At 49.5% G+C, this 11,599-nt stretch overlaps 1 protein-coding gene across 1 annotated transcript in view; it reads left to right on the forward strand.

The window, feature by feature from the left end:
- Window positions 1-11,599, forward strand: part of HTT (huntingtin) — a 134,606-nt gene that overhangs the window by 21,864 nt on the left and 101,143 nt on the right. Inside the window, exons 3-6 of the mRNA XM_039232151.1 lie at window positions 316-436; window positions 5,090-5,149; window positions 5,502-5,581; window positions 7,119-7,257. Coding sequence (XP_039088082.1) covers window positions 316-436; window positions 5,090-5,149; window positions 5,502-5,581; window positions 7,119-7,257 — 400 coding nt within the window. The remainder of the gene's footprint in view (window positions 1-315; window positions 437-5,089; window positions 5,150-5,501; window positions 5,582-7,118; window positions 7,258-11,599) is intronic.

The following is an 11,599-nucleotide window of genomic DNA, read 5'->3' on the forward strand; positions in this document are numbered from 1 at the left end:
CTTTTTTAAAATAAACTTTTAAATTTTCAAATAGTTTTAGGTTTACAAAATATTGTAAAGATGTATAGAGTTCCCCTATACCTCACATGCAGCTAACCCAGTTACCAGCAGCTTACATTACTGTGGTATGTTTTTCACAGTTAACGACTCAGTATTAATGTACTTATTAACCTTAATTTTTATGTAATGTCATTTTTCTGTCCCAGCGTCCCGTAGAGGACACCAGACAACCTCGTTGCATTTCACTGTCGTGTCTTCTAGGCTCCCCTTGGCCGTGACAGTCTCTTTCTCTCTCTCTCTTTTTTTTTTACTTAGAAATTCTCCAGAGTTTCAGAAACTTCTGGGCATTGCTATGGAACTCTTTCTCCTGTGCAGTGATGATGCGGAGTCGGATGTCAGGATGGTGGCCGACGAGTGCCTCAACAGAGTCATAAAAGTAAGCCCCTGCGAGCCGCGCTCTCCCAGCTGGAATGGGGCTGAGGGGACAGACCGAAACTTGGCCTTCTTGTGTTTGGAGTGGCGGAGTTGCTCTGGATGTCCGCCCTCGTCCATTCGCGGTGTGGTCTGGGGGTGCTCTCGCGTTGCCGCCCCTGCTGAATCAGAAGGCTGCGTGTGTGCATAAGTCACAGATGGGCTCTGCTGGCGGCCGCTCCGTGTTCTTGGGGAAAATGTCACTACAGGTACCAGCTTTGGTTCAGGCCGAGCCTCGAGCAGCCACAAGGTCCTGGGAGCACAGGGGACGCGTGAGTGCAGTCCGTCTGCGGCACCTCTGGCTTCCCTCCCTTTGCCTGCTTTCCCTGCCCTGTGGAGACCTGGGTCGAGCAGTGCTGTGTGCACGTAAAGATGTGATTTCTGTCGCAGAAGCGCTGGGCTGGTGCGGCGGGACTCCGGAAGGAGTGCCCAGCATCACCAGAGCTTCAAGCTACTGTTTCCTTTTTCCGTTTTCTGCTGTCTTTGAAGATAAAGGCCTTCTTCCACAATTCCTAATGTACTGGAAAACTGTCCTTGTTTTTCATTCTGCCCTTCTCCTAGGGTCCCCAACCTGTCCCGGTCACTTCTAGGCCACCTTTGAATTTGTGAACAAGCCTTATGGATTGTGTGTCCAGACTTGGTGCTCCCACTGTAGGCTGACCGGCACCGAGGACGGGTCTCTGCCATGGTTCTGGACGCTTCCTCCAAAAGCTGTTTCTTGATGATGGTTAAGGAGAAAATGCACCTTGTTTCTTTCTCTGCAGGAGTCCTTGTTTTTTGGACCTTTCTAGTTTTCTTATTTTTCCCTCACTGCTTTGAGTTCCACTCGTGCAATTTAGATAAGCCTTTGAGAAGGGCCTACGCCTCTTCATTTTCCTTGAAGGCCCTTTTCCTAGTAATGCTCACTTGGCCAGCTGAACCAAGGGCTCCAAGCTGACATAGACTAGTTGAATATTTCCCTTCTTGTTAGGGTCTTGATAAGTCAAGCTGTTCTTTGGAGTCTTTCCCAGGGCTTTCTTTGCAGAGTCGTCACATTTTACATTGGCCAGGCAGTCTTCCTTCCTTCCTCCTTGGTGGATCCAGCCTTCCTTCCTCAGGGAGAGGATCACCCCCCTCCTGCTACGTTTAAGGAGACTGAGGCACTTTACCAGGCTGATAGAGCATATGTGGATTTTGGAGCGAAGGAGAATGGTTTTGAATCCTTCCTCTATCCCCTACTAGCTCAACAGCTATGAGAAATGTGTTTAATTCTGTGAGCCTCGGTTCCCTTACCTGCAAAGGGACTCAGACAAGGTTTTGTGGTGTGCGTGAGGGTCAAAGGTGGTGGTGTAGGTGACATGCTCAGCACCGTCCTGGCTCCCACTGGTCCTCCAGATGGTAAGAGGTAGTCTTACAATAATGGGATTCTTCCACTCTTACCCCGAGAGACTGAGCGGCATGTGGGAACACCAGCTGCTCTCTCTTCTGTCACATGGACTCCGTGGTCCTCAGGAATCCTTCCCTTCTGGTAGCACATTATTTCTTGGCTAGCATGCTTTCTGGGCTCGGTAGCCACAGTGCCCCAGTTCACTCCGTCGGGAGCAGTCTTGGGGAGCTCCCCTCCATCTCTATGTAGCCACCCGGACTTCTCCTTTCACCTGCACTCCCTGCTTTTGCTCATACCCCACCCACTGGGACATATGCCCGGTGGCCGGTTACCCTTGCTCCCTGTGCCAAGCGACCTGTCGGTGATACTCCCGTGTGCGTGGGGTCCCCCGGTATAGCTGCAGATGGCCTGTTTCAGTTGTGTTCATTTCTCTCCAGGCCTAAATATCCTGCCTTGCTTTTTGTATTCCTACGGGCAGGGTCAGGCTGAGCTTTTTCTGCTATTTCAGTTCTTAAACCTGATGCTTAGAATCAGAACCCCCTAAAGAGGGCACCATGCCCTGGTTCATGGCAAGAGGGAGATTAAGGAGGGCAGAGGGGACGATGGCCCCAAACTGCTCTGATGTTGGACATCAAGCTTTGTTCCGTTTTTAAGCCTGACCTCTTGAGTGACCTGTTTCTAAGAGCCACGGGACAGAAGAGCTTGGTGCATGTGTGGTGGCTGTTGGCCATGACCCTGGCTCGTGACCTGAGGCTGAGGCTGCCTTCTGGCCATCTCCCTACTTTTGTCCCATTTCCTCTGTGTCAGGCCTCCCAGGGCAGAGGTCCTAATTTTTCTTGTTATGTCCCTGGATGTTGAGATGAGGTCAGACTCTCAGCTTCTTTCTGCTTGAAGTTGGCTGCACTCAGACCTGTGCCTCCCCAGGCGCTCTGGTCTGCAGCTTCAGCAGCTGGAACATACCAATGTCCAGCTAGATTGGCTGTCATTGTGGCAGAGGAAGGACCAGCTTGGGAGACGGCGGACGGCCCTCGGCTCGGTGTCGGGAGGGGCGGGAACACAGGCATGGTCACCGGGGAGCCGGGCCCTGGGCTTTGGTCTTCTGTCGAGTATTGCTCTGTTCTTCTCGTGAGGAGCGGACTCCGCCCGGCCTAAGCGGTGGGAGGCATGGTGCTTTTCATTTGTGTAGAAGATGCCCGACGTGGCTGGACAGCCTGCTCCTGCCCCACGTAACCTACAGTCTCAGTGGAGACCATGTTTTTACAGAAAAAACTCAGCATGTGGCACAGACTCTAAGTTCTGAGAGACGTTGGCAACTCCTCATGGCACCCAGGAGCTCAAGGTGACTTCTGTCTGGGGAGGCAGAGAAGGCTTTCTGGAGGTGGTGGTGAGTGAGGAGACTGGGGGCTTCTCGGCCGCTGCACACCTACCGCCAGGGTGTCCGGGAAGCCTCTGCAGCCTCACAAAGGGTGGCTCCAGTGTGTGCCATCAGACAGCAGGGGGCGTTGAGGGTCAGTTCCGGGGGTTTGTACATTATTTGGTAGAGGATGAAGAGCTCCCGGATTTTCAGCGTGGTCGGCAGAGTGCTTTATTCTGAAAGAGTAACCCAGTGATGACATGGAGCCTGCCTTGGAGAAGAGAGGGACCCGTGCACAGAGAATCCATGCGGGAGGTTGACTAGTCCAGGCCTGGGAGAGTGAGGTCTGGCCCAGGGTGGTGCCCCCGGGAGCCAGGGGTCAGAGGCGGGCAACTCCTTAGGGAGTTGATTTGTCGTGGGTTTGGTTTGGCAGCTGAATGGTGTGTCTGCTTCTGTTCAGAAGGTTCAGGAGCAGGGAGGGGTCAGATTGCCATCCCCAGGGTCTGGGAACCCTGATTTGAGGGTTACTATTCTCTTGTTACAAACGAAATTTGGGATTAGCTTATAAAACATCACATGAAATAAAACTTGGGAGATATGCCTTCTGGTTTTATTTGAAAGTAGCATCTTAGTATATGTGAATTTTGGTGTGTGCATTTAAGGATTTTTAGTAGAAACTGAAGTGAAAGAATTAGGATTTAAACATTGCTGAGATATTGGGGTGCCTGGGTGGCTCAGTCGGTTAAGTAACTTCAGCTCAGGTCATGATCTTGTGGTTCTTGAGTTCAGAGCCTGGAGCCTGCTTCAGATTCTGTGTCTCCTTCTGTCTCTGCCCCTCCCCTGCTCTCACTCGCTCTCTCTCTCTCAAAAAACAAATAATAAACATTAAAAAAAAAGAAAGAGAAATTTCTGAGATATTGTTATACTTTGGAACCTCCCCATTTGGGACTCTGCTTTGACCTTTATCACCGACCCAGTAGGCGAATCACCTCTGAGGGTTACTCAGGCCAGCGCGGGCTGAAGCATCGTATGCTGTGCAGCATGTCAGAGAAGCTTTGTTTGAGGCTTGGCTACGTCTCTGCTGCCTTCTTGGTGGACAGGCTTTTGGCAGTACCACTGCAGAGGAGAGGGTTCCCACGGGCGAGAGCGGGGGCCGGGAGTCTTTCCTCCCCCTCCCCTCCTTCCCAAGAAGCCCTCTCGAACCTGGACTTCATGGCGCACAAGTTGACAGTGGCCCTCAGCCGTTCTTACTGGGCTGGAGTTGACCTCGTGGCGTTAGTTTCGGTTTGGCCCATGAGTGAGCAGGAGTGGGGGCTTGAAAGGCGTTGTGAGGAGCACGAGGCTCCTCGCCGGCTGCAGGTTCTGAGCCATGGGGCCAGGAGTACCCGTGTGTTCAGGGAGGACCTTCTGGAAAGGACGGGGCTGTGTGCCGAGAGGTGTGCTCCTTTGCTGGAGCGAGGGGCTCCCAGCCTTGCTGGCACCGCAGACCTCATTCAGGCCATTGCTAATGTGGGTCACCCAGTGGGTCACACTTTAATGAAGAAAGAAACCTCTCAGGTGTTTTCTTCTCTCATTGAAGAATGTAAAGGTTTGATGCAAGAATTAGCATGAATTGGGACCATCTACCATTTAACCTCGATATTATGTAGTATTTGATTGTAAATCAAGTTGAATTCTTTTGCTTTTTTTTTTTTTTAAATTCAAGCAAATGACCTGTGTCTAGTTTATTCAGTGTCTTCCAAGTATATGTGCTTCTTTCTTAATGAGCGGGCTCTTAGTTTAGTTGCTGTTCTGTTCTACTTTGCCCCCAAGGTGAAATTTTAATTGCCTTGTAGTTTTCTTCCGGGCTGCTGGTGGAAGGCGTCTTCCGCAAACAGCTCTCTTGTGTTCCGTTGCAGGCGCTGATGGACTCGAATCTTCCGAGGTTACAGCTGGAACTCTACAAGGAAATCAAAAAGGTAGGCATTGATTTTATTGAAGAATGGTAGCTGCGTCACTGCACCGGGCAGTAACGTGAGATCTTGTCTTTCATAAGTCAGACGTGAGAAGGAAATGCTCTTTGGTAAAGTAGACTTCACTGTTTTATTTTTCCTCATGAGGTTACTCGTCATTGTTTCATTATTTATGAGATGAGATGGGAATAAGCTTCTGTATCTGTGTAAGCGAAGCCCCTTGGCTGCGACGTTTCTGCAGTGGTTACACTTGCGCGTGGCCTCGTCTTTAAACGTAGAAATAAGCAGTAAGCAAACGCTCTTGTGTCTGTGAGGTCCCTTTGGCTCTGAAATGTAACGTGTCACTCTCGGCCCCCAGAACGGCGCTCCCCGGAGCCTGCGCGCTGCCCTGTGGAGGTTCGCTGAGCTGGCTCACCTGGTTCGGCCTCAGAAATGCAGGTGGGTGCTGCGCGCTGGGCTCTTCACGCTGTTCGCGGGTGGGGGGCCAGCCTCCGCGGACTCTGCACCCCTCAGCTCGAGCGTCTCCCCTGAGCTCTGGCTAACGCCGTCCGCTGCTGCCCTCTGCGGCGCCCCTGGTGCTACCTGCTTCTCTTCTCTTCGTAGCGCTTCTTAGAAGCCCTGCGGGACGCTGTCGCTGCGCATGTTCCTTTTCTGTCCGCCCCCTCCCCCAAGAGACAGGGGCACACGACCCCGGTGACCGCATTTGCACGTGCTGGTCGCTGCGCCGATCCTCATCATGTGGTTGGAGATTGAAAACCAGTCTCATTGTTGCTTGCTGTAGGAATTCTCCAGAAATAGGCCTTTGTCTTGCCTGTAGGTTCAGACTGTGAGTGTTAAACTGAATAAAGTTTGACTGGTGGGAGCAGTCTGTCACCAGTGGATTGAGAATCAAAAGAAGACTCCGGTTTTCATCTGTGCCTCCTCCTTAACCAGCAGAACTGATGTCCAGAAGCCCTGGGCTGTGTCCCCGGGGAGCTGGTGCAGGGTCCCCGACCCTCACTGCTAGTGGGAGACAGCGATTTATCCCATTGAGTTTGAGTTGAAAAAGAATGTAATGTGGCTGTGGCTACATCACTAAGGAAATTTCTTTTTATGTAACCTTTTTCTTTTACTATCCTTGTTTTGAAAAATTTTTTATATCTCTGAAGCAGCACATCCCAAGTTCTCCACATAGCAGCCAAAGTGGCCTTAAAAAATGTGATTGGGTCATGTCATTCCCTTGCTTAAACTTTCTGCTCATTTCCCAGAGCTGTGAGATAAAGTCCAGACTCCTTATGCAGGGAGATCTTGCCTCCACTGATCACCATCATCTCGGACACTATCTGTTAGCTCATTGGCTTGATTTTGCTTCTTCAAAAAGTCAGGTTTGTTTGCTTCTCAGGGCTGGTTTATTTTTTTTCAGGCAAAATAGTCTTTTTAGGCCCGCCTAGCTTCCCCCATAGTCCCAGGTGAGACCTACTTGCCCACCAGTAGTGGGCGCCTGTCACATTGGCACTGGGTTTGTGGAGGGGTCTCCTGTGGTTTGCGCCCCGCTGTCCAGTGACTCCCTTCTGTACCTTGCACTGTCTGCTTTTTCTCTCTGGAGGGCCACGTCTTTTCTCTAAGGCCTTATTTAGTTTGACCACGTAAAAATATTTCCTTGTCGTTCTCCTTTTTCAAGAAAATTTTCATTTCTTAACTTCTTTTTTTGTCTATGATTTTCTGATTTAAGATATGAATACTTTATGATTATAACTTACTGCAAACAATTTTTAAAACAAGGTGAGAGCCCCGTGTGATTCTAGGAGAAGTGAAGGATGAAGTCTCCCAGTGTCGAAACACGGTCTGCATTTAGTCCTCTGTTGTTTTGTCTCCTTGCTGTTACAGACTGTTTGCATATAAAAACTGGCTCTTCCCTAACGCACTAAACTGATTGCTTCTATTCCTCACTAAAGCAGGCCTGGAAGAATAACTCCTGTTCCTTTCGTATATGCAGGCCTTACTTGGTAAACCTTCTGCCTTGCCTGACTCGAATAAGCAAGAGACCTGAGGAATCTGTTCAGGAGACCTTGGCTGCAGCTGTACCTAAAATTATGGCTTCTTTTGGCAATTTTGCAAATGACAATGAAATTAAGGTATGATTATTACCTCAAGTCATGAATGTGAACGAGTCTTGTGGGCGTTTTGGACAGGCAATCACGTGATAGCACTTCTTGAGTTATATTGTACTTCATACTTGAGATTAAAATGTTGTGAATTATTTCAAGGCACACCGAGAACTTCTTTCTACTTCTGCTTTCTTACTGTGGGGTAGAGAGTCAAGTAAGGAGATGGTTTATCAATGCAAATTCAGAAGGTGATGTTCTAGAACAGATTGGTTTTTGGTGTATTAGATTGACTCCTTCACCTAGCTTGGAAGAGGTTACTGTCTCAGAAGTGCAGGCAGGAGAAAGCTCACTGATGGTCCCCTGCAGCCAGCGGGGACCACTTGACCTCTGTTTGTTCTCTGCCCCAACAAGCAAAACAAGAGGCCTCCATGCTCACGTTTGTGTTTTATTTATTTAAACACAGTTTTTTAACTTTATTTGTTTTTGAGAGAGAGACAGAGCGAGTGTGGGAAGGGCAGAGAGAGAGGGAGAGAGAGAATCCCAAGCAGGCTCCACACCGTCAGCATGGAGCCCGATGTGGGGCTTGAACTCACAAACCGTGAGATCATGACCTGAGCCAAAACCAAGAGTCAGACCCCTAACCGGCTGAGCCCCCCAGGCGGTCCTGTATTTTATTTCGAATGACCAGAAATTGTGACCCTGCACGTAGTCTGAGGATTCTTGACTTCCTCCTTTTTGTGTGTCACCCTTTTGTTAGTGTTCCTGTGGCATTTCCACCCACATTTCTACATAGCATGCTGTGTAGTGCTTGTACCGTAGCAGTATACTGCTCGGTGGCTTGGGTTTTTTTGCTTTGTTTTTTGTTTTTTAATGAGAAATAAGTTTAGTTCTAACTTCCTATCTTACTATAGTTATATTAGTATTCAGTGTGACATTTCATGCCCAAGTAATAGTCACAACAATGTTCTGTGCTACGATTCTCTTTCTTTGTGGAACTTTTTGGGGTTTTTTTGGGAGTTAATAATTGCCTCTTTTTCACTTTGCTTATTCTTCTTTAGCCATTTATGTCTTCTCATACTTTCCGACAGCTTTGTAAAATGTGTCTCAGTGCAGTTCTGCACATGGCAGACTATTTATTGGGTCTGTGTTCTCCACCGGAGTCCTCCATCCTAGAATTCTCCAGGTGTCTGCCTCAGTCTAGTCTGGATGCTCTTTAGGCACCAGTTGCAGCCATATCTTCAGACTTTTCTCTGCTGTCATCCTAGGAATTGTTTTTGCTGCTCTCCTGTTGGATGCCTGATTCCTGGATGCCACACCTTTACCTTTTCAGGCATACTTCCTTGTTATGATGGAATTTGTGTTATCTCTTCTTTCTATTTTCCTTTTCTTTTTTCTGTACTTTCTCGATGTCCATCCCAAACCCTTCTGTTGTGTTCATAATTTCTAAGAGCTCCTTCTGGTGTTCAGAATGTTTATGTTTTCTGGGATCCTCTTCTTGCTTCATGAATACACTCTTCTCTCTTCTGAGGATGGAGTACAGTTTTCTTGACAACTTTTTTTGATCTCTGTTTCTTCTGACTTCCTCCGTTCAGGTCTTTCTCTTGTATGTTGCCAGTTGTGCGTTTAGATTTGAGTGAGACTCTAAAAAGCTTATTGGAAGCAAGTGAGTGGCAGCGACTTGTCCCCTGGCGGGCTTCCTGAGGTGATGGATGGTGAGCCTGCTTTTCCTCTGTGGCTCTTTAAGTGACAGTGTCAGGAAGTCTTTTCCTCTTGAGGCCATCAGTATCCCCAGAAGAAAGTTCCTCTTTCTCCTGTTTGGAGGGGTAAACCTGGCTGTGTTTGTCCTGGGGTCCCGAGATAGAAGGGGCTGACAGTCTCCCTGGTCAGGATGCACACTTTTCCCTCATTTTTCCGTTTTTTTCTCTGTGCCTCATGTCTGTCCCCAACTATGCCAACAACGTTTAGAGATTATCCCCCAGTCATTGTGGGAGGTGGGGGTGAAGGCTCTGTCCCGGGCTGCCCCGTGGGATGGGAGACGCGGTGGTGAGTGGCCGGCAGTGTGCATAGGACCAGACGGGCCGCTTCCAGACGCCTTCCAGGCCCAAGCCGTTCTTACAGTTCTGTGGCGTCAGGGAGCTGGACTTCGCCATTGGCCTTCAGACCCCCAGCGCCCATCTCCCTTAAAAGCTTGTATAGGAACTTGCCATGGGCCGTGAGGCCACCCGTCGGCATTTGTGTAGTCTCTAGCTTGCAGAAATTGTGGATGCCTCTGGTCCTTTCTTGTCCCTGTTCTGTTCTTTATGTCTTTGTAAGATGATGCTTTTTAAAATTTGCGCACGTGATGTTAGGGGAGTGTCTGGGTCGCAGAGGTCCCCACATCCAGTGCAATACATGTGTTGAGACGTCTCCCCTCCTCAGCTGTGTTTTCCTTCTCAAGATGACCTGTCAGAGACCGAGACGTCTGCAGACTTCTTTTACTCCGTGTCATGTACACAGGGGACAGGACAGGATTTGCAGCCGTGCCCCTTTGGTGAAGCATCACAAAGTGCAGTAAAATGTTACAGCCACCAGGAGCCCCTCACGCCCGCCCCGGTCCCTCCGCCGCACGGTTTTGACCTCTGTCCTGGCCTCTCGAGCCACAGAGGCTGTTTTAACTTCTACCCCGTGTACAACCGTGCAGCAGCATGCCTTTTTGTCTGTTTTTGTTTATTTGTCTGTTTTTTGTTTGTTTGTTGGCTGAACATGAACTTGGTAAGAGTCTTCCATAATTGGGTGTATTAATTCATGCAGTTTTCATAACTGTGTGGCATACCACCACGTGAACGTGCCACCGTTGGTCACGTAACTCAGTATCAGGCTGGCTGTCCCTGTTTTGTGGTCCTTGCGCAGGTGCGGCTTGCTCTTGTGGGTCCTGGGACAGGGGTTGCTGGGTCGGGGGGACACGTATTTCACCTTTGAGTGCCCGCCCCAGCTCATGCCTCCCTCCATGGCAGCGAAAGTCCAGTGGTTCTTTTTTTTTTTTTTTTTAATTTTTTTAATGTTTTATTTATTTCTTTAAAAAAATTTTTTTTAATGTTTTATTTATGTCAGAGAGAGACACACACACACCCACACACACACACAGCGTGAGCAGGGGAGGGTCAGAGAGACAGGGAGACACGGAATCTGAAGCAGCTCCAGGCTCTGAGCTGTCAGCACAGAGCCCGACATGGGGCTGGAACCCACGAACCGTGAGGTCGCGACCTGAGCCGAAGTCGGACGCGGAACCGACTGAGCCGCCCGGTTGCCCCGAAAACCCGGTGTTTCTGCCTCCTTGAGACCCTCACAGCTGCTGGTCCTTTCACGGTGAGCCGTTCTGATGACACTGACCCGGTGTCGTATTTTGATTTTCACTTCCATTTCCACCCCCTAAAATACTTTTGACTCTAAAGTGGAATGATTTTTTACATCTTTTCCCTTTTGAATTACTTATAAAAACATGTCATTCATGGTTGTTGGAAAGCGGAGCTGTCTGCCCTAAAATCTAGCGCAGTCCCTCCCCTTTGTGAGAAAGGCTCATGCGGGGCCTGGGGGCTCCCTCCAGCTGCCTTCTCCATGGCTTTCTTGCCGCTGTGTGATTTGGACCGGAGACCCTCAGACTCTCAGATTTGATTTTATTTTCCCAGACTCTTAAGTTCACCATGGGCTGACTCTTTATATAGTGCTTGACATTCATTGGGTTTATAAGTTTGGAGTAAAACGTAGAATGATGCTTACTAGTTCAGTGTTTGTGTGTTTTTACTTGAAGGATTCTTTAAGGTGCCACTGTCTTTTCTCCAAGTTAAGAAGGTTTGTCATAGAGAAGTTGTCTGTGTCCTCCCGGGCGTGTCTGCAGCAGGCACTGCGGACCACAGGCCACGGGGACCCCCTGGTCTGGGGTCTGCTTCTCTGCCTCTCCGGCCCTGAGGGCTCCTCTGGTTTATGATGACACTGCCGCCAAGGAGGAGCTTGTTTATAAGTCAGACATGGATCTCTTACTTGAGGCTCCTTCGCGTAGGATCACGCCTCAGTGGTGGCACCCTGACGGTGTCCCTGACCCAGTTAGCATTGCCCAGTGCGCGCCGAACAGTAACTGGGACCACATCGCTGCTCAGGGTGTAGCTCAGAGTGACGGAAATAGGCGTTCTTACGTAAGACCGTTCCCGAACTCACAGACGTAGGTGGTTGCGCCTTTTCATTCCTTGGATAGTTTTGTTAAGACTTACACACTGTCCTTGCTATTCTAGCACCATCTCCTTTGGGTCACCCCGAGGTTCGGAGAGGAAGGTGTCTCCTGCTCCTTAGGAAATGCCTGCGGGCACTGTGCTGCCGCCGTCCGGCTCCTGGGGGC

The sequence above is a fragment of the Hyaena hyaena genome, unplaced genomic scaffold (genome assembly GCF_003009895.1).
Source record: "Hyaena hyaena isolate Hyena2069 unplaced genomic scaffold, ASM300989v1 scaffold_63, whole genome shotgun sequence".
NCBI classification, from domain to species: Eukaryota; Metazoa; Chordata; class Mammalia; order Carnivora; family Hyaenidae; genus Hyaena; species Hyaena hyaena.